The sequence below is a fragment of the Calonectris borealis genome, chromosome 4 (assembly GCF_964195595.1).
Source record: "Calonectris borealis chromosome 4, bCalBor7.hap1.2, whole genome shotgun sequence".
Lineage (NCBI taxonomy): Eukaryota > Metazoa > Chordata > Aves > Procellariiformes > Procellariidae > Calonectris > Calonectris borealis.
Genome location: NC_134315.1, coordinates 13,645,101 through 13,668,010, shown reverse-complemented (window position 1 = coordinate 13,668,010; position 22,910 = coordinate 13,645,101). Strand labels below are relative to the sequence as shown.

Here is a 22,910-nt window from a genome sequence, read left to right as displayed (position 1 = left end):
TTATTCCAGCACCTTTTGATGTATTTTTCCCAGTTGAATAAGTCCTGTTTATAGCCCATTGCTTTCTCCTTCTACTTAGATCAGGATTTTATTGGAATGGAATTGCAGCTTTCCCAGATCCACCAAAAGATGGTGTTTATCCAAACATGAGTCTCCCTGTTACAGATACTAACATCCATCTGTATGCACAAACCATGGTGGCAAACATTAAGGAGAGAGCAGCCTGGTTCCGAACAAGTGATGTTTTGTGGCCATGGGTAAGTGCATGATAAGCATTTGCTTTAGAAGCGGCAAGTACACCTACAGTATGAACAGTAGGTAGATGGTACTTTGCTACAGTATGTAGTGAAAAAATGCAGGTACAAACCACATGTCGGTAAAGTGTTTTTCTAATAAGTGGGGCCAAAATGTCTGATTTGTAATGATTTTAAAAACTAAACTTCCTTGTACAGTCTGCCAGCTGTCTACCAAGTCTTCCACCCTACTTAATATAGAAAGAAGTGTGACAAAATTGTAAAGATAACCTCTTGCGAAACTATATATTGCAATATTGCTTCCTTTTTTCTCTCCTTGTTTTGTCTATTTAAAGGATCTCTTTAGGTAACTGCTTAACACAACATAACTATGTTAACAAAACCAATAGCATTACAAGAAAATGTATTATGCTTTAGGTAGACAACATCTTTTCTAATTGAGGTGTAATCATTTTCTTTATATTTTAGTTGGAAACATAAGCATATCCCAATTTGGTCATTCAAACACTTTTTTCAGCAATATGCTGTGTTAATTACATCATAGCACTACACATGATACGCTCTCGCTATTTTTAAGTCCTTAGAAAAGAATAACTTTGCCTAAACTGAATATACAGTCTTGTTTTCAATTTTGATGGATGCTGTAGGTCTCATAATTACAATATTAAAGGATGATATGTGTTCTTAAGCTGGCTATTTCACCACAATATCTCTTGTTGCAAAGAGAACAAACATTTTCTGACTGATGCAGCTTTGAGTCACTGATTTGTTTTTCTCCTGTGTTTGTGATGCTATTGTTTATACTGAATTTTTTTTTTTTTGAAGGTGAGGGGAGAAGTGGGATATAATACTCTGTAGTAGTGCTATAGTGAAAGTTATGCTGAAATGGGGAGGAGGGAGTTTTGAATAGTATGAATAAATTCCAAATGTCTAGATCCAAACCTGCGGTTTTGCAGTAATGTAAGAAAATTTCAGTCTCTAATTTCCTGATTTGTGTGCTTGTGATAATAAGCTTTAAAAAAGTAATGAAAGTTTGTTACTCATTCATAGTGCTATGTAAAGAAGTAGAGAGAAATAGATATACAGATACCTCTATAGTTAAGCTTAGCTATTTTGTCGGGATTACAAATAGTTTAGAGTATTTGGATTTTTTTTTTCCTTCAGTTAAAAAATCAGAAAATACACACCTTCCCATTTAAGGTCAGACCTCACATCCAGACTATTGGCACTTTTGTGATGAGTTATATGGACAGAGAAGTGTTTGTTCATGATCTGAAGCACCTAGTTGTGCAGGAGGCGGCACTGGGCAGTGTAAAAGTTCAAACCTGCCTCTCTAGAGGCCATAGCAGCAGGTGTAGCAGGGGGTATGGAATTGTCTTTAAGGGCTGGAACTGATCTGTGAGATGTTTTTTGGCCTGTGTGGTTGAACTAACTGTACAGTAATGTACAGCATTCGGGTGCAAAGTTTTGCTCAGGTAGTGAGTGGATGCGATGACTAACTACAGCAGGTTCTCCTGGATATCCTCGTTCTACTGAACTACAGTGCTCCTCAGCTACCATGTTCTGTGTCAGCGTGAGTAGAGTCTACCAGCCCAGCACATCCCCTTCTGTGGTGCAAAGTACCTACTTTATATGAGCCAGTCTTCTTGGATCATGAGTTGCAAGTAGTGCTCTATAAATGTGAAGCAGTTTTCACTGGTAAACATACTACTTCTTCCTCACAAATTTAATTGGAGTCAACATTAGGAAGTCTTGTTTGCACTGACTGCAGCACTTTTCAGTATTTGGTTTGATACATTTTAGTAGCTCATTCCAGTTTGAAGTTGTTTTCCAGTTTCTGCTATATGCATGCAGAAGATCTCTGCGTGTCTCAGAAGAACTTCTCCGTTTTGGAAGTAGAATTTCCACTTTGCTGGTCAGCGACTTACCCTGTTAGGTCTGAGGGATAGGCACATGCACTAGGATTCCTTTATGAACAGTCCTTTATGACCTTACTTGAAACATCTAGTAAATGGGGGAGGGATTGGGGTGGCACTCATATCTGGGAAAGAGAAGGGAGAGTAATTGCCTCTGAGTTCAGTTGAACTCTTCAGGTTCAATTCATTCATGACTTGAATGGGTTCAGCTCATCAGGTTAAACTCGTTCAGCTCATCAAGTAAAGGTTGGGGTGGAAGATGGGATTGCAAAGAAAATAGAGCTTCCTTGGCCATTTCTTCAAGCATCTGCTAAGCTTTGAAGACAAATTGCTGAGAGCATCTTTATTTTGAAAATGAGATCAGGATTGACTTGGGCCATGTTTTGTATCTCAGGCACAGACACATGAAGATGAGGATGCACCATTAAGCTGGTGTCAGTGTTGGAAAGCTTCTATTAGGCCTTTTTATGTGGAGAAGATTTCCTAGCATGTTATTGTGCTTCAGCTCGATGCCTATACTGTAATACTGATACTGTAAGAATACACGTGGTGCCATGGCTGACTGACTCTCATTTTCCTGTTCAGCTGCTGTAGTTGAACAAAGGCATGCTTACTTAGGCCTTTTTTTAACTGTTTGTACGTGCAGATAGTCTGCATTGAGACGCCTCTGACAGAACGCAGAAGTTGTGCAAGCATGCTCAAAAAAAAAAAAGAGGCTTTAATTCACAGTGTATCACCTCTCTTAACTATTCGGATGAGCATTAAAAGTACTGTAGTCTACTGTTGTGATGGGGGATCAGCAACACGTTGTGTGACATTTGGGCTACAGGGATCTCTCTCCAGATTGTTTTGTTTCACATCATGTCCTCAGCACTTCCTAAAGCTGTAAACATTCTTAAGAGCAGAAAATAAGAATTTCCTTATTTTCTGCTAAGTGGGAGAAATGCAGTGTGAAAAGAAAGAAAGGTCGTCTTTCCAGGCATGTATGCATGCATTTTCCAATTGCTACCGCAAAATTTCATGCTCTTGCACAATATGGTGTCTACACACTTCTCCCTATCTGTAATACTGGTTGGTTATCAGCTGATCTGTGCAAGTAACCCTACCCATTCTTGACATTTTTTTAACAAATAACTTTTATATAGGCAGTCAAGACCAAAAGAAGTACTACTTTAACACAGACTAATGTTAAAAAAAGATCCTTCTAAATTACATGACCCAAAGTCATTTGATGTTCTGTTTTCTGTATTTCAGGGCTGTGACAAACAGTTCTTTAATGCATCTGTTCAGTACTCCAACATGGACCTGTTGTTGGATTATATTAACAAGCATTCTGATGAGTTTGGAGTGACTGTCCAGTATGCCACTGTTGGTGATTACTTCCAAGCAGTTTATGGTAGAAATCTTACATGGGAAATTCGGGACTCCCAAGACTTTCTTCCATATTCAACAGGTAATTAAGTTCACAACTGCATAATGTCTGCCTCAAATGTACGTATTTAAAACTCTAATAAAGGGAAATTGAGAAATTGAGAAATAAAGAGAAAAAACGCCATCTCCTTATAACATTTATTTACACTACTAGGTATCATTAAATACACAAGTTGATCCCAGCTTAGTGATATAACAAAGATGGTAGAGTGGTGGTTGGAATATTTCTTTGGGACCGTTGGAAGCAATGGGTGGAGGAAGAGGCCCTGATCTCATTTTCAAATTAAAGATGCTCTCAGCAATTTGTCTTGAAAGCTTGAGGTTTTTGTTTTGCTGTCTTTGAATAACAATAGAGAGTGCAAAGGAAAGCTAAGCACAAGGTGTATTCATGAGTGTGTAATGTCATCCAAATTTTTTTAATGATCTGAAGAAATTTATAGATACTGCACTAATCAGATTCTGTTACAGTGCAAACAGTGAGCAATGAGATAAACCTGCAGGCCTACCCCACCTGGCTGAAATTCACTAAGATATTTCAGTGGATGGATGAAGGAAAAAAAGACTGCAAAGTATGTAACACACTGTGAACTGGTTAGCAGACAGCAGTGACAGCAAAGGTGCTTCACCAAGGTGTACCAGCACAACTAATACAAGTAATCTCTCATGGCATTGGAGGGGTCCTGTCTGAATTCTAACGCTGACATCCTAGGACCCACTCTGCTTCAAATACAGATTTTGACTATTTGTTTCATGTTTGAACATTTAACTTGGAATTCATTCTTTTCTCTGCCTGCCACATGTTACCATGCACAAATAACTTGTAGTCTCCTAGATATTCTGCAGTATTAGATATGCATGTTACACCTCTCCTCCTGTTCCCCAAAAACGAGCTGTAGTAAGGACGCAGTTGTTCCAGGATCCAGGGAACTGAAAGGAAACTGATAAACTGAAAGATCTGTAGAAACAAATGGATGCATGGCCAAGTAGAACCATGTCCCATTGTTACTGTTTAAAAGAACTGGATTATGCATAGATAGAGCAGAGGTGGGAAATGCAACATGGAGTAATCTGTGAATGTCTGAAGGGGACCAAGGTAAGGGACCAAGGCTATCTGAAAGCTCTTAGCGTACTTCTTTGTTAGTGCAGTGGAATAGGAATGGTCAAAGTGAAACAGTCAATGCTGAGGATTTGATGTCCACACTCTATGTAATTCCAGGAAAATTGGATGTACTCTGGTCATATGGACTGAATGCCCATTAATGCTTGTTACATACTGTCAGGAATCCAGTTTGGGAGCTCCAAACCCAATCTGTTGTATAAAGCAAAGCATACTAGGTAAGGACGACTGGTAGATTCACTTCAAAAGCATGTTCCTGGTCCAAACAAAACACTAATGTAGATGAACCCCCAAAGTCTCTTGTAGCTCTAGGAGAAAGTCTTGTCTTTTTCATTAAAGAAAACAGTTTTAAGTTCTGGGGAAAAAAATTGTGTTATAACTGAAGTCTCAAAAGTAAAAATATTGCCTGTATTTCTGAAATTTCATAGTATGATGTGACATAAAGTCATTGCAGCTTGCTTGCTTTTTACTTGCTGCACTACCTTAGCTTTTCAAGCAGAGCTGAAAAGTACTGGAAAGATATGAAAGAAGGCATGCCATACCCAACATCCCTTTAATCCTTTTCCCCAGTAAATTTGCCCTTTTAGGCCTCATATCGAAGTATGCAGACAGAAGATGCAGCTAACTTCTCAGTTTCTAAACTCGTTAATTTGTTTCATTGCCTGGATTATCATTAAAATATCATTGGTAACATTAAAATACCTTTCTATATAGTTGTAGCTACCACTACTTCATCACATTTTTTGGCACTGTGAATGTATATCTCAGACTATTAGGACCCAAATTTAGCTTATACTTCCAATATTCTGTAACGTGTCTGTTAACTTTTAAATGAATAAAAATAACTATTACTTCCTGTGAATCATTGCATGGACTGATTCCTTACTCGCTCACCTCCCTCTAGGGATCATGTCATATCTAACAACTTGCTGATAAATGCACTGCAGGTTTTAACTGCTAATAGCTTTTTACATCTGGGCTCTTACCTGTGTCTTTTGGCATAATTTACAGGCAGTAGTTGATTGCCATTAGCTTGCGTAATAGCAGCACCTTCAATGTTCCAGGTGGGTGCCCACACATAGATGCAATTTCTTTCCCAAATGGCTTACTGCGCCTTGCAATTGCAGTACAGATTTGAGTGCACTTTCTCCCACATACTGTTTTGCTTCTTGATGATTAATCCTCTCTCATTCTTTTTATGCCATTTTATTATGAGTCACTTATTGGGCTCAGTGTCACTTCTGACATACACCTTGGAAACTCAAGTTTTAAGTCCCAGATAATATTTCCTTTTTCTACTCTGCAGTCATTGTACCATGCTAGTATGCATGTGTGACTCTTCTGCATGTAACCCTGAAAACTGAAATGGAATTAATTCTGTTTGAACTTCTAGCATTTTTCAGGCCAAAAATAACTTGTCCTGGAGTTTTTGAGCAAAAGATCCTATTTTCTAATTGTTGGCTTTGATCCTAGACTGATAGCAGATTGTTATGGTTGCATATATGCACTTTATAAAGCACTTCCTGCAACTTCTCTCTGGAAGTGGTGTATTTAAAAAAAAAAATTCCCCCCAAAACAAAAAAAAACACCACTAAGTAGAGATTTGGAGGTTTTAAAAACAAATATTTGTTTTCCTAGTTTACTTATGGGATACTGGAAGATATTAGCACAAATTAACTGTTGAAGTACTTTTCACTGACCACTTGAGGGCATCTTTTGATGTAGTTTGAAGTGCTGCAGTAGTTTGGAGTCATGTTATCACATGGCTGTTTCTACTTCATTTTGAGGAAGTGAAATTTAAGATAAATCCTTTTGACTAAAAGGGAGGAATATAGAGGGCTTGTATCAAGCAGTAACTAAGGAGTATAATCCACTTTCTTTATTAATGAGTAATAAAATATGCTTCAGTGAAACTTTTAAGTTGTTTTGTGCAGATCCACAAAGAATAAATTTCTGCAAACACAAGTTAACTTAGTCGATAACAGCTTTGTATCAACAGTCATGTTACTAGGTGTGTAGGAAAGACTGTAGTTTTCCAAAGTGTGCTTTTATGGCTGTTTCTTTGTGGGCTTATGACCATTCCATTTGATGGCTGATGTGTTAACCCACACCAGGTTTCATGTAAGAAGCTGTACAGTAGTAGTCTAATAAATAATAAATAAGTGATAGCTGAAATAGTATTTTGACATGTATTGGATCTGTTCAACTCTTAACAGAGCCATTTCAAGCATGGACTGGGTTTTATACTTCTCGGAGCACGTTAAAAGGAATCGCAAGGAGAGCAAGTTCACTGCTTTATGCTGGAGAGTCCTTTTTCACACAGTATGTCCGGAAACACCCAGCAAGTTCTATTTGCAAATGTGGAGCCTTAAAGCAACTTCAGAGCCTTAGATGGGCAGTTTCAGAGGTAAAGATTGATTTATTTTTTAATTTGAATGAAAATGTTTATTGCCCAAAGGCAAAGCTTTGCTTAAGCATTTCAGCTGGAGTGTCTCAACGTTGCTTTTATGTTTTTAGAAATAACTTTCCCCTTTAGCAAGTCATAAGTAAAAATAAAGCAATTTTTTGAGAAACTGTCTTGAAACATGACTTCAGCCCCTTAGCCATGCATTCACGACATGGTTGCTGGCAAATGTTTTGTTCAGCCGGTGAAGGAGTATGTGGTTTCAAACTTTGCGTATGAAATTCCTTTTCTTAATATTAGTTTTATTATTTATAAAATGGTTTTTAAAAATAAATTTAAAAACCCAAACAAACAAAAACTGAACTAACTGAAAACTACTGATAATCTCTACTTCTGCAAGTTAGAAGAGGAAGGACAGATTTGTTTCTTCAAAGTTCAGCAGCTAAGTGATCAGCCTCATACCATTAACCATTTACAGGCCTTAGTGCTTTTGCTGGTAATAAATATTTTGTCAGCTAAGTTATGATCAGATCCTAGTAAGAAGTGAAAAACCTGTCTTGTTATGGTATTTTTGCTGCATTCTTGTTTTTGGTAACTTGTATTTTTTTTCCTCTGAGTATGTAACTTCAGTAATTTCTAAATATTGAAAGAGAAATTTGTATAGAGGGAAATCTGTGTGCATCTTGTCTTTGACCATTTCATTCTATATATAGCAATTTGGAATAGGCAAAATGTGAATCTGTGAATATAGCTGTAATACCTTATTATTTTAAGTTACGTGTCTGAAGGTTAGTGGACCATGTTAATACAAATGCAAACCTGAAGTTGTCATCCTGTTGCATTGTGACCTTTCAAACTACTCTTAAATGTAAGGTCCAGCACCATGATGGTATAACAGGCACAGAGGCTCCCAAGGTGAAGGACATGTACATGAATAACTTGATGTATGGAATGTTCAATGTAAAGAAGCTGATGGCTTCCATAATCTTTGACATGAACAATGTGAAGAAGAACGGAGAGGTCTATTCTTCTGTTTACATTAAAGACTCAGGAATATCAGGTACTTTTTAACACAGCTTTTCCAATTTTCAGGTTAGCTTATGAAAGCTATCATGTTTTCCTCCAAAATAATCAACGTACTATGTACCACCTAAGTTCTGTGAACCATGGCTGGAAAATCCTGTTTGCTTTATGAGACCTGCTAGACCCGAGGCAAACTCAGATGAATTCATGAGCTCTCAGATCTCAAGCATCTGAAACCAGGACCTTTAAACGGATGTTAGGCAGAACCCTACCCCAGTGCATATATTAGACCTGGCTCCCAGATCCAGACCTCAATTGTAAAACAGAGGGGAGGAAGAGGTGCTGATCGGGGTAATTACTGAACTAACCTTACTGTACAACATAAGATTACGCGGTAAGGAACACAGCCACAGTTAAGAAATGTTCTTGCTATAGTGTACTGCCAGCTTGTGTAAAAACGTAAAAGAATTTTTAAGGAGTCAATTCTAAAGACTGTACATTCCCTTTCATCTTTACTTTGGAAACTTTTTAAACTGTCAAATGTAAGCAGTGCTGTGGGCTGCGCAACAGACTGGTTTTTTACAAGGTGGTTTTTTAGATTAGGCTTCTCATTTCATCTTCTGTATAACTGATAAAGTTAATACTGCATGACAATAAGTTGTGGTAAGCTGCTTATTTTCACTAAATGCATTTACATTCAAACTCAGGTGTCATTTTCTGAATACATGGTCTCTTTTTATTGGGTAAAGAATAGAAGAACAAAGCAGAAGAGGTTTTTATGAAGTACTATTAAAATGTTTTCCTTTTTTCAATCATGAAGTTTTACTGTGGAGTTTTATGTTAAAATTTTGTAAGATGCTTGTACCTAGACAGATCTCTCAAATACTTTTTAATATTATATTTTAAAAATACATAGTTTTAGTGACTGATAGCTTTGTTTGTTTGCATGCAAAAAGGTGCTACAGATGTTGACCAATATGTTGTTGTCTATAATCCACTGGCATGGAACGTCACTACCTTTGTCACGGTTTCTGTCAGCCACTTGGCAATGAGTGTGTATGATGAACTGGGACATTCTGTACCAGCACAGGTACTTCAACTTTGTTTCTTTCTGTTGATTTTCTTTCACTTGTCAGTTTTCACTGACTTGATCCTACCTCCTGTCAAAGTGTGGTATTACAGTGAAAACAAGTATTAGTTCAAACTGGGATTTTCCTAGCTCGCCTTCAAGTGATTTTTTTTTTTAACTTGCCTGTTCTCTCAACTAGAATTTTTTTTTTAATGTCCAAAAGGCCTTCCTGTTCTTCTAGTATGTTTGGTTCGTCCTTTGCATGCCTGCTGTGTGTGACCTGGCACTTCTTAGCTGCTTTTCTTTCTATAAAAAACACTGCTTCCAATAAAGCCTTTTTTGTTGAAGCCCTGCCCTACCATTGACAGTCCTGTTTGTACAATTGACAGATTGCCTTGGGGAGGAGAAGAGATTTAAGAAATGTAGGTCTTAGTTACAAGCCCAAAAGAAACTGGGGACAGCCAGCTGCCACATGACGTATCATTCTGTCACAGCCAAGCTCCAAGAGAAGGCCAGTTATTCCCTGGGAGGGAAGAAAGTGGCCTCCAGTGAAAGCTGGCACTAGCCTTTCTCAGGAGCATCTGCTGTAGAGAGTGCATCATCATCAATGGCTTGATAAACCTGTAGGAATGCCTGCTGCACGTAAGGCCTGAAGAGGTGTGACACAATTCCAGACGCTCCCCTCTGTCCCCAAGGTGCCAGATAGCTCAGCAAGTTCTGCCAGCTGGAGAGTTTCTGTTATCTGTGGCTTATGACTATCACCACGCGCCAAGGCACATTGTAGTCATGTAGCGATACACAGCAGCTGTCTCCTGTTCCTGCATATATACATGATGATGGCATAAGACCATACTGCCTTTCTCTGGAAGCCATCAGTCTCTTGGGTTAGCACATAGTCACGCTTACCTGTCAGCCACTTACCTCCCAGAAGTCCCACCATCTGAATTGCTTTAGCTTGTAAGATACAAGGTGGAGATTGACGTGTATTTAAAGCATTTATTTCAGGATTTAGGATGCCCTAAAGTCAAGCTGTCATTCTTTATTTTAAAAAGACAAAGTTCTCTGTTCTAGAGTTGGTCTGTACCCTTTTGCTAGAAGTTACCCATATATGCATGTGGATAGTTGTTTGAGGCTAAATGAAATCTCTTTACCAGTAACGAGAACGTGGTTTGGGTTTTTTTTCTTCCAGTATGTACTGTTCAAAAGTGCATTCATATCACACACTCCTTCCTTTTGAGAAAAAGAAATCTTTAGCTCAGAACCCTGCTGTGAGTATGTGGCTGAGAGGAATTGAGGCTTGGCAAGTGCTCTGCCTTCTGCACCACATGCGTGAGTTGTAGAGTGAAGGGAGAGAATGGGAGTAGGCCCTATTGATACCACTAAGGTTAGGAGGTCTGCAGTGTGAGTAACTGGACGTATGCGAATCCGCAGTGTGAAGGTATGGACAACTTGCTCTAATTTCTGGTTAGTCATAACTAACCTCTTTGTCCATGTAATCTGTTATCTAGTCCCATTTTCTTGCCCCAAACCGAAAATAGTATTAAATTATATAACATTAATGGGCAGGGTACATGTAATTGAAAGATGATTAAAAACTGTTGTTTAAGGTATTTTGATATTAAGTAACACTGGTGTTCTGTTTACTGTTCAAAAGTATGCCACGTGCTTCTACCTCTCTCTCCGTGTGCCTTGCTTAAGGTGAGGGCACGGCTGGGTGCTTCCTCCTCTTGCCATGAGTTTTCTCATACTTGCACTATTCACATCCCTTATGTTTCAGTCTCTTTTCTGTCATTTGACTGATTAGTTTAATTTGCAATTATTTCTGCTCATATAGACATTTTGCAGTGCGATCTTAAATCTTAAAAGATTGACGATTCCATGCTCACGTTAAAATAAGATCTAACTTTGTAATTTGCTTAGTGATCCTCTTTCCCTCACTAGAAAGCCTAAGCTTGATCCCAGTTCACCAAACTCCCAATTAAAAGCACGGATCTACATTATAATTGAGAATTATAAGAATGGCACATTTAGAAACTTATTTTTAAAGTAGCAATTTAGGGCTTACAACACATGAAGATAGTTGCCTTGCTAATTAATTTTCTGTAATGGAGCATTGTTGTGTATCTTAACGTACAGGTTCAAAGCTCAGCAGAGTCCCATTCTACCTATGATATGTATATTCTAGTTGCAATAAGTGGTCTGAGCTACAGAAAATACAATGTTAAACCGGTGAATGGTAAGCAGTCTGCATTTATTGGAAGATCAGTCAAGTACAAGCGAAAAGACATAACTCGTGCACATCAACAAAGCCGACAGTTGCTTCCTGTGGTTAACAACTGCTACCAGGTCTTGTTTGACCAAAACACGAATCTGATGTACAGCATTACAGAGAGGTGAGATTGCCTGCTTGTTTTTAATAATCTTTCAGATTCTGTAAAAACCTTTTGTAAAAATAAGTCCAAGGACTGTATCATGTGCCTTAATTCTGAGACTTAGCTAAATGTACTTTAACAAAATGTTCTTTACATTCTTTACAATTCTTTTTTATGTCCAGTTCACATGTCCTCCTTTCTACAGGGAACATCAACAGTAGCATAGGTGTGATTCCATATTATTTCTGTAATGTTGTTGCCCTGTTTAACCATGCAATCAGTCTAAGATGACATACCACACTATTAACTAGTAGATCAGCAGAATCTCATTGTACTGCAGAACTAAAGAGCGTTATGAATGTGTGTTTGCATTAAAAATAAGTAAGCAAGCACATACACTATGGGTACACAATGAGCCTTAAGTGATAAAGCAAGAGCTTTCTCTTAGTGTTTTGCAAGTCCTGTATCACTCTTTCTATGGTAGAAAACTACAAAACTTTTTGAAAGAAACATTTAACTAAGGAAATTCCATTTAATCAGGCAGATAAAATGGAAGAACAGTCAAGATCGAGGTGAGATTTGGGATTTGCAGATTGTCTTTCTCAGCTGATACGAATTGGCCCAATTCCTTCAGCTTCAGAGGAGCTGTGCTGCTTTTTGCCTGCTCAGGATTCAGATTGTCAGCTATGTACTGATGGAAGATTTGACCCCTTTGACATTGGCCTAGTCACTGTGAGACCTCTCTCACCTTTGTGTTTTTGTTCATAATTCTGCCTCCTAGAGCAAGAACTTGTTGTCCAGTATAGTTAAAATCAGCTTTGAAAGTGTCGATGGGCCTTAACTAAGAGCCCTGGAGTAAGTACTTTCTCAGAATGCCTCTGGATCCTAACTGTTTCCAGATTCCATGAGGAACATAATAAGGAATGTAATGAGGAAGAACGAAAATCTAAATTTAAATTCCATTTTTCTCCATCCTGTTCTGGCAGGCAGCAAGAGCTGGAATTCAGCATGTAGGAGAAATGGGATATTCACTTTCTTCACAAGCCTTCAGGCAAGCCCTGAATGTTTGAGTTTCAGCAAGTTTGCTTTGGAGTAATGGGAAAGAGCCAGGTGTCAGGTCAGAATGGGAAGAAAGGTTAAAAAAAATTGGGATCTTAAACTTTGAAGCTTTATAATGTTTAGCTGCCACAGTTAGAGCTTCTAGAACTTCCCTGCACTGGAAATGCCCCGTAACAGGAGTAGTAGAAAAGGCTTGGATATGTTTTGCTCCTCAGTCATTACAATTTGTAGGTCGTTGTATGAACACTAGCTAAAATGGTTGGCAGTTTAAATTTATATGCCAGACGAACTGATTTTACCTGTTTTGCCAGCAAGGCTCCAAAAGAGGAGCAGAGCAGGTAGCTGAGGGCAATAGCATCTCAAATTGCCTTCATATGACTTTCCAAAGACGCTGATACGGAGTCGTGAATAGCTAAACTGTAAGCTTTAGGGAAGAAAGGAGGAGACAAAGTAGGTACTGAGCGAGCGTAAATTTTGCTATCCTGTTGCCATTATATTCATTACCAGTGTTAAATATGGAAACTTGCATCATCCTGATTTACCTAGCTACAAAGTCAGTTAAGTGAACCTGACTATTCATTAATGTGGTGCGATGTACCTCATTTTGTGCCGTGGGTAGGTTTTGATCCTGTAGCAACTCTCACATCAAAACACTGAGCTAATGTAGATGTTGTTTCTGTCTTAAGATGTTTCTGTTTTATGAACGTATAAAATGACATAGAAACTCCATTTATTTACGCACTGACAGATACCTTAACGGGAAGCACTTTAATTCTCTGCTGTCCTCATTTCCTAAATCTTTCAAAATCAGTTATCCACTTTGAGGAAACAGTTTTGTGGGTTTTTTTCCCTTACATTCCCGGCCTCATTCCTGTTGCAGTTCAGCTTTGCATCTATTTTGTACGAAATGTGTTTGTAAGTAATACAATTTTTCCTCTTCTGTGGATTCACAGGGAGACTAACCAGACTGTCCAATTGACCCAGGAGTTCCTTGAGTACCATGTGAATGGAGACGTGATGAAAGGACCCATTTCAGATAACTACTTATTTGCGCCAAATGCTTCAGCTGTTCCAGTATCAAAAGCAGTGGGATTGGAAGTGGTTTCTGGAAACTTGATGACAGAGATACGGCAGTATTTCTACAGGTGCAACACCATTACAGCTTCACTTCACTGGAATGTTTAATTTTCTGTAGATATGTGTGAGTTTAATTCTGTATAGTTACTCCTAAACAATGAGCTCTGTGTACTGCTTAGGATTTAAACGAAAGAACTAGCATGCATCTGCTAAACGTAGTGCTGAGGAAGCACCTCCTTTAAATAGCACATATTGCTGCAGGGAGGGAGGTGAAGATTGTTTAGAGTTATCTTCTGTGGTTCATTTTGTAGTGCAGCTTCTGTTGGGATCCTGGTTCCATACAATTCAATGAAAATTGCAGCTAACATCTTCTTAGGTGGGTGGAATTTGGACATAATGGTTCATTTTTATAACTGTGAATATCTTTCTTACAAGCAAATTAGAGAAAGGAGGAATGAATCCTACACAAGGTCATTCTGACCCCTGATGAACTAGCTACTTTTCTGTGTTAAAATTGTATCAGTCTATAACCCCTTCACCTTTTTTTAAATCTGCTTATTTGATTGAAGCCTTTTGCTTTACAAGGCATTGTACAAGGATTGTAGTTGAGAAGGACCTTTGGAAAACAGTGGAATTCTTGAGTCAAAATTAATGTTGCCCAGATTGAAAAAATACATGTATTCTGTACAATGTAAATGTGTTGCTTAGGGAGTCATAATTATTTTAAAATTTGTTGTTAATTTTGAGAAAAACAGAGCTTCTTTAATCAAATGAAGAATCTTCTTTACACTCGCAACACTAAAGAGAATTGTAGGATATCACTCCGGTTGAATGTCTGTACATTTGAAAATTAAATTGAAATTTAAAATAATTGTACACATACATGAACTATATAGAAAAAGCTGTCCATATGTAGGATGACATCATGAATGACTTGCAAGTCTTGACATAACCAGTCAAGTGCTCCACTTTATAAACCCTGCATATCTTTCCTCTCGTTTTTATAGTAATAGTACTTCTCAGGATTACATATATGCAGTGTATACCAGGATGTATACAGTACCAGAAGGCTACGATGGGAAGTTGCTTTGCCATAGGATAGAGCAAGAATACAGCGTTGGGCCTTTGGAGTTAAATCGTGAAGCAGTTCTAAGAACAAGCACAAATTTGAACACTAGGCAGCTACTCTACACTGACAGCAATGGATATCAGCTTCAGAAGAGACCATTCAAGGCATACATGAATAACACAGTGGCTCGGGTAGGCACAAAGGTGTAATCCAAAGTCAATTGTGTCTTATCTTTGTTCTCCATTACTGTTACCTAGGTTAATATTATCACTGCATGATTTACTGTGTGTTTTCAGAACTATTATCCTATGGTCCAGACTGCCTACATTGAAGATGATACCACAAGGCTGATGCTGCTTGCAGAAAGAGCTCATGGTGTCTCAAGTCAAGGAAATGGACAAGTGGAGGTAGCATATAAAAACATTTTTTTTTCTAGGAGAACATAATTTCTTGGCTGCTGATAATACATGTAAAGTAAAGCATGATGGCTGATTACTATTGTGACATTTACCTTCCCAATACAGGTGATGCTTCACAGGAGACTATGGAACAACCTTCAGTGGGACCTGAATTACAATCTCACTTTGAATGACTCTTCAGTGGTTCGCCCTGTGATTTGGCTTATTTTAGGAACGAAGGCTGTCACCAATATTTTGTATCAGACGAGTGTACTGGCATTAGAACACAGGCCAGTAGTAATGTTTGGAGCATTATCAGGTACCTCATTTCGTCTCCTGTGCTATCTTTAGCATCTGAATGGCTTATTTATGTTGCTCTGATTTATGCTGTTAAGTTTGTAAATGCAGACTTCAAGCCTCCTGTGTGGCAAAGTTAGTACACAATGAGTTAGGAGGCAGATTTAGAGCCTACTAATTACTTTGCATTAATTTCAAGCATGGATGTTGTCCAAGTGTATGAAATGTTTCTCTTGTTATGTAATTATCTCTACTTTCAGAGGAGAATAAATTTTAAGGCATCTAATGAGAACAAAATGTCCACACAGGGAATTTGTGCAAAGTAGCTAGTGCACCATATATCAGCTTCCTGGATGCTGGGTCCTTAATGACCATTTTTGAGTCATTCTTTTGAAAATATTTGTTTGACTTATTAACTAAAACTGAAGCCTGGTAGCGGAATAGCAACTTCAAGCTGCAGTGAAATTTGTTTTATGGAAAGCTCTAATACACTTCTCCAGCAGTTAAAATCATGCTGCTTTCTGCTTTGTATCTCAGAAGGCCTTGGAGGAGAAAGCATAGCTTTTGCTTTGCATCTGCCTTGGCAGAAAAAGCGAAAATCTCTTTACCCTTCCACAGTATCCTAGACAGGCTTGTATGTGATGGATGTTTGATGTTTGCTTTCTTCCACTTTGCATGGAGGAGATAAACCAAAGCTACCCAGACCACGTCAGCAGAATTCAGTCCATGGTTCACCTGTAACTGTCCCACCTAATCTTCATCTCCAGACTCTGAGCATTCCAGGGTGGAGATACAGCTCTAATCATGCAGAGCATGTCCGCAGCATCCGCATGGGTAGGTGCCTTCAAAAGTGTGGCTGGATGTTACACTTAAAGAAGCTGGCTTTCTTTTCTTTCTGTCTTCTGTGGCTAGTACTTTTATTTATTCAAAGTGTTAAATTCCTCTATCAAGAAAGTTAATTGTACTGTATGATTTCTCTACTCAAATAGTAAAATGTTTTTCCTGCATGAGTTCGTCGTGCCTGTTAGAGTCATTTCTGTCAGCAGTGGGAGCTGGATATTTCTTGATGTTAGTCCTCTTGCTAATTTTAAAAAATGGGAATTAAATTCAAATTATGAAAGCTTAAAAAAAAGTTTAAAAGTTAGTTTTATTTTTAAAGTAAGAAAATGTTTGCATTTTGTTTTCTCTTAAAGGTAAACAGAAGCAAGGTGATGCAGACTTCAGTCGTGTCCTGCTAAGAATTAGGCACTTGTATGAAGTTGGAGAGGATCCTGTGCTGTCTCAACCTGTGATGGTAAATCTGAAGGTAAATCTAATCCCGCGAGACAGAATTCCACTTGAGGTGTTTTTGTTCCAGAGCGAACTGGTTCTGGAACGAAACATCCCATGTGCTAGAGACTCCACAAAAGATGGATACAAAAATACTAGTATAACTTTAACCTTGGAGGGAAGCAGGTCTTATTTTTACTCAGCTTTGCAACACAGAAGCCATTACTTCAGATGAAGTTGCCATAGGCACAGCATGAAGATCTGCATAAATATCGGTAGGACTGGTTTTGTTGAGCTCTTGGTTGTATAGCATTTCCTCCAGTACCTTAACCAGTGCAGAGAGTGGGTTTCTGTTTTGCTGTTTCTTTAGTTATTGCAAGTTGTACCTGTAGTTAATGAAATGTGGACAGGATTAAAGGGAACAAATATTTTTTTCCTCTGTAGTTTATTTCTGCGAGTTGTTGAAACTTTGGTCACTTCCACCATGTACTGTGTATTTTCAGTTTCTTGCTTATTTGATCTTTCATATAGAAGTAGATTATTTTATAATACATGGCAGGGGTTTATTATTTTAAAATACGAAATTTTGATTGTGATGACAGAAACGTGAGGAACAAGGATTCTCTGTTTTGTTTAAAAAAGGGCAGTGTGAGTTTCAGCTCTTGAATGGAGGATTAGTAGTCTCTGAACTTTGCTACAACACAGCTTCCTCAGCTCACAGCACCTCAGCTTCTTAGTTTGAAGCCTGGTGAATCTGTAATTGCCCTTGTGTTGCATGACCTAGCAGATTTTTCAAGTCTCTACTGCTCTGCTTAACAGATCAATGCAGGAGATGAAAGTTCTACTCTGGTCTAACAGTGTACGAGACCGGTGAGTGTGATGCTATTCTCAATAAACTGTGGTTTGATTCCTTGTGTTTTCTTTACTCACAGTCTTTGCTAAAGGGATTAGGATCAGTGATGGCAGTGGAAGAGCGATCACTCACAGGCACCTGGGATGTAAACACTTTGAAGCGATGGAAATGGAAGACTGCACAATATCCAAGCAAAGGTAGGTGGAATAAGGTGGTTGGTGTCCATATTGTTGTTGACTGTTGAAGCTTGATGAATAGTCTAATTAAAAATGTAAAAATATTTGCGAGATTAAAAATGTATTGTTGTTCTATATGACAGACCTGGTATCTGGCACAACCTGCTAGTAGTAGCATTTAGCAAAGATTCCCTGCAAGTACTGTAGACTGCTGTATTTTTCTGATGGCTTGTTTTGCCTGGAATGTTAAAAAGCTTGAAATCTTTCTGGAGTTATCTGTACCTGGAGTCCAGGTACAAGTGGCTACTTTATGAATTCACACTTGTGACACAGATTGATTTTGTTAGATGCTGATGAGTTGTGTTAATCTAAGCTTAAGCCTATGCTGCAGAAAAACAGACAGCTGCAGTTAAAAATCCCCACCGTAATCAGCTTAAAGGACTGTGTGGATATGATTCAAGTTAGGGCTGACACTCAAGTCAAATGCTGTGGGTGACCTCATTTCATTTCTCGTTCCAATTAGTTGCTTGGACATTGTCCTTATTGTCACTTACATCCATATATGTGCTTTGTAAAAAGCTTTCAGAGGTTTTGGGCTGGGCTAGGTGAGAGTTTAGAACTCTACTTGACCAGCAGCTGGGAATTTGCTTACTGTTTACTCATGATAAAGAAAAGGTGCATGACTGGGGAGTCGTTTCACGTTTTCTGTGTGAGTCAATGTGTGAAAAGTAGACAAATTGTTTTATATTTTAATATTATGAATGGGTGCATCTTAGGCTCCATACTATTTACAGCTTTAAGGAGGAGAATCTGCTCAAACACCAACTTTTAAGGAAGGGATGAGTTAAAACTGTTGAGATAGAATAATATGTATATTTGCGTAAAGCTTGTTCTTTAATAAATTACCAACGTTTTTGTGTGTTACAGGATTCACCAACAGCACAGAGACCTCAGAAAACTGTATAGTAACTGTTCACCCAAAGGAAATAAGGACTTTCTTTGTATACTTTCAAGGTCAATAAAATTTGACATTGTATTTCAGAAGTGAAAATATAATAGCTTCCAATTTTTGTTTCAAGATATGAGTGATGATCTTGAAAAACATTCTACTGCTGTTAATGAAAGAAATAGTCATTTTGGAATAAAATCTAAATTTAATTAAACTGTTGGCCTGAATTGTGGGTATTTTTGTTGGTTAATTATTTACAACTCTTTTTTTTTCTAAAACGCGTTCAATTCAAAAATGACCTTGGTGTTGCAGTGCAAGCATATTGAACATTTTCATGCTTGCTGTGGGTGGTTTTAAAGTAGTTGCTTGTATGATGCCTCACTGTTGAGCACTGACAAAGTCATATTAATCCTACAGTCTTGAATTGTCTTTCTAATTAGTGGTGAGCTCAAGAGTCTTCTCTTAGGGTTTTTATTGTTAGAGGAGATGACTTCCAAATCACAGAATAGTGATTTGCCAAATGACGTTCTGTTTCTACATGCATGTGGAATGCCTGTCGTGTTTTGGCTACTTTGTCTTTTGGGCAACAACTGCAAAGTTTCTGCTTCTGTAAACTGAAATTGAATGTACTGTTTATATTCCTTTGCACTAAGTTCATTTAAATTGTATCTCTTAAGGTTCAGGACTGATTGGCTTTACTTCACAGTATCCCAGTCCTGGATGTTCAGTCTTGTGTTTTGGGTAGACTGGAGCTAGTCTGTCGACAGAAGGTGTGTTGCCACATGGCCAGTAACTAACTCATCACGTAACCTGAAGCAGGAACACCGTTCTTACGACACTGTGAACTTTCATACTTCTGAGGCTCAGAGAACGTGCACAGTGGTAGCAGGAAATGTTTCATTAGCATCAAGTTGAAGTTAATTATGGAGGACTGTGTTTAGGGTTAATCTGGCAGTGAAGTGCAAATTCTAAGCAGATCTGATTGAGTGCAGAAGGAGGAAACTTGGACAGCAGCTAGCTTTCCTCATAGCTGGTATGTATTTATGTCAAAAAGAAAAGTTGCATTTTTCTATTTTTCTTCTTCACTCTAATCAATGTAGAGCTGTAGAATCTGATTCTGTTCACGTCCCATTGGGCAGCTCTACTTATTTTACTTATTCACAATGAAAACGCACATAGCTGAGATGAGAATCAAGTCAGTCACTTCACTGCAGTGGTAATGATGAATTATGCTTGGTGCAATACTATACAAAACTGTATTTCTGACCAGTGAAATGTAAAACTGAAAGAGGAAATACGTAGATTTAAAAGAGGAAAATGGTGCCTTTTCAATCAATTAATAATTCCAGATCTAGAATCATGTAAAAATGACATTTTACTGTGGTAATTGTTCTGATTTACTTTGGCTGTTCAGCAATATTCGTCCATGTGGAGACACAGTTCAAGAACAAAGGAAACAGAGTGAAAAGGACTCTCCCAGAATAGCTACTGTGAAGTAGTTATGCTGAAGAGCTGTGCTGGTGGTCAATTTTTCGGTGTAGACAGCCTGTGTATATTAACTGGTTGCCTCTCATTAAACTCACTGCAGAAACTGCCACATTCAGTTACTGGGTGAAGAAAGGTTGTTTCATATTTTCTATTGGTTATTTTTCATACTTGGCTATAAATATTTAGCCAATCTAACCTGCCCTGCTGTAGTGAGAGCCATTTTCCTGAACATTAAGCCCAAAGGGGCGGTATATAGCACTGTAACTAGGATGCGGTAAAGCATGATGGCAGCTATTTTTTGTTTCGTTTTGTGTATGTATTTGGGAAATGAAATGTGTTCGGCTAAGTCATTTTCCTTGCTTGTACATCTTTTCTCATTCCCTACTTGGTTATGCCGTGTAGTATAATGGGTGTACTGTGTAGGTTACACAGTAGTATGATTACAATTCATATTTTTGTGACTGCAGTGGTATTCACTAATACATGTGCTTCTAACAGCAAGTCATGCTGGTAGGTTATAAAAATTGAACTGTATCTTCAGTGGACAATCCCAGCGAAGCAGTAAAGGATCTTACAGCTGCTAAGTCTGGGCGCTGCTTTCCCAGATGTCAGGTTGATACGTTTCAAGTAGGCTGTGTTAGAACAAATCCTACAAAAACCTTCTGTATGCAGGAATACTTCATTACCAGTGGATTTATCTGTAATAATACTTCAATTTGTGGACACTTTCTGATTTAAAAGAAAAAGAAAAAAAAAACCCAAAACAAAACCAGAATATTTTATCTGGAGTTATTTCAGTGCAATTGGCCATCAGAGAATAATTTGTCAGAGTCAAATCTTGTATTGCACTGGAGGCATCCAAGACTGTAGTCTGTAAAAAGCATGGCATTCGTGGTAGAAGATGTCATTGCATATTTTATATGTTCTTTTTCCTGAGAAATCTCAGCCCAAGCAAACGGAAGCCTGCAGGCATTCAAATTTCTGTGGAGGGCACACAAAAGAAAAGAAGGTGGATATAATACTATAAGCAGAGGAAAAAGTCACGCATGCATGCAGTATATTTGTGCTATAGTAAATAAGCCTTGTTTTTAATTTTGGTTGGAGTTAAGGAAGTAGCAGTTATAGAGTGGAAGAGCTAGGAGGAGATAGCAGAGCACCTGGGTGTTGGGGAAGGAAAGGATGTGACAAGCAGTCAGAGTGAAGCTGATGTAAGTCTGAAATGCAGAATCTTCTGATAAGAGCTTATTTTGTCCACAGCTCCTGGCTGCAGACCCTCCAAGATGCTGCTGTTCCTGGGTCTTGTGGGAGATCAGTTTATTTTGCCTGGAAAGCCGAATTGTATTTGTTCATTCATTCTATGTAATTTTGAGGAGTAGAAGCCTGAACGTCCTCGAGAGCTGGTGGAGTCCTATTTGTGGCCAGGGACAAAGAGTGGCTCTCAGTAAACCCTGTTTTACCATCTCCTTTTCCAGTGCCTAAGGCCACTTTTTCATGTTTTCTCTTGGCTCTAGGCTCTGCTGGCTCTAGTGTTGCTCAGCATCTGATATGGCTTGGGTAGCAAAAATGTGAGCCTTGGTTACAAAATGGAAAGGAAACTACTTCCAACCACTGAAGATGACAGGTTTTGCCCCTACTTGGCAAAAGGGGTTTGTTATGTTCCACTTTCCTTTGTTATATTTGTTATATTCCACGTTCCTTCCCGTTTGTCATATTCCACTTTCCTTCCCGTTAACCTGTTTTATCTCAAATACGTCTAGTTGCATCCGCATTGCTGAAATGTATGTATTAGTTATTTGGACTCACAAGAGAAATAAATTTTTTGATAGTTTTTTGCTTTCTAGGAAAAGTTAGTTCATAACCTTTATTTTACATTAAGCCAGGTGCAAACCTAAATTAAAGCTAAAGAAAATAGTTGCTTTTTCATGCTAGCATTTATCTTGTTTGAGAAAGTCTTGCTGATGGATGTGTTGATGCCAGTACCCTGACATTTTTTTTTCTATTGTGTAAGAATTACATAGCTGCTCTTTTGAAAGGAAATTTTTGCAGATCACTTCTTCAATCACTAGATCAGGTAAAAGAATCACTTGCACTCTTAAAAATAATTTGAAAATTAATTGTGGTATCCACAATTGGCATATTTGTTTTTCAGTCCATTTGTGCTGTGGAGCCGTTTTTCCTACTGAGATGTAATTTATTATTCACAGTTGGAAAATAAATTAGACGTGTTTTTTCTGTGCTATTAAGTAAGTCTGCTAAGAAGACTCCTAGAGTCAATATTGAATTAAGGTTTTGATGGTTTTGTTTGGGTCATAGGTGGACAAAATTAATAATGTGTATGTATCATACAGAGCACATAGAATGCCACTGACTGTCATGAGAAGTTATGAGGTCTGTGACACTGAAGTTAGGTAGTGGGTAAAAAGCCCAAGTGATAGCATGCTTTCCACCTTGTGTTTGAGTCGGAAAAGAGGAAGATTCATGAGTTAGGCACAACAAAAGTCAAATTTCCATTTTCACCAGAACTTTCTTTTGGCACACCTGCAACTTTCTGAAGTGTTTGTTATGATTTGAAGAAGATCTTGAAAAGGCAAATGTGAATTAAACCTTTATTTTAAAAGAATCTGATAACATGCTTTTGACTTAGTACTTCAGAATTTTGTTTCAAGTATGAAAATTTCAGATTGAATTT

At 38.1% G+C, this 22,910-nt stretch overlaps 1 protein-coding gene across 4 annotated transcripts in view; it reads left to right on the top strand.

Moving 5' to 3' along the window:
* MAN2B2 (mannosidase alpha class 2B member 2) overlaps positions 1–21,906 on the top strand; it is a 34,049-nt gene extending 12,143 nt beyond the window's left edge. For 2 of the 4 annotated variants that reach the window (XM_075148665.1, XM_075148664.1), the window contains exons 6-20: positions 80–257; positions 3,425–3,623; positions 6,935–7,125; positions 7,996–8,182; positions 9,102–9,235; positions 11,351–11,607; positions 13,599–13,790; positions 14,730–14,982; positions 15,088–15,198; positions 15,316–15,508; positions 16,168–16,320; positions 16,680–16,792; positions 17,688–17,805; positions 18,712–18,798; positions 21,479–21,906. In XM_075148665.1, coding sequence (XP_075004766.1) covers positions 80–257; positions 3,425–3,623; positions 6,935–7,125; positions 7,996–8,182; positions 9,102–9,235; positions 11,351–11,607; positions 13,599–13,790; positions 14,730–14,982; positions 15,088–15,198; positions 15,316–15,508; positions 16,168–16,320; positions 16,680–16,792; positions 17,688–17,805; positions 18,712–18,798; positions 21,479–21,597 — 2,485 coding nt within the window. In that variant the 3' untranslated portion in view covers positions 21,598–21,906. Of the gene's footprint in view, positions 1–79; positions 258–3,424; positions 3,624–6,934; positions 7,126–7,995; positions 8,183–9,101; positions 9,236–11,350; positions 11,608–13,598; positions 13,791–14,729; positions 14,983–15,087; positions 15,199–15,315; positions 15,509–16,167; positions 16,321–16,679; positions 16,793–17,687; positions 17,806–18,711; positions 18,961–21,478 lie in introns of those variants that run through there. The other 2 variants (XM_075148663.1, XM_075148666.1) reach the window with 2 other exon arrangements.
* Positions 21,907–22,910: the final 1,004 nt, after the last annotated feature.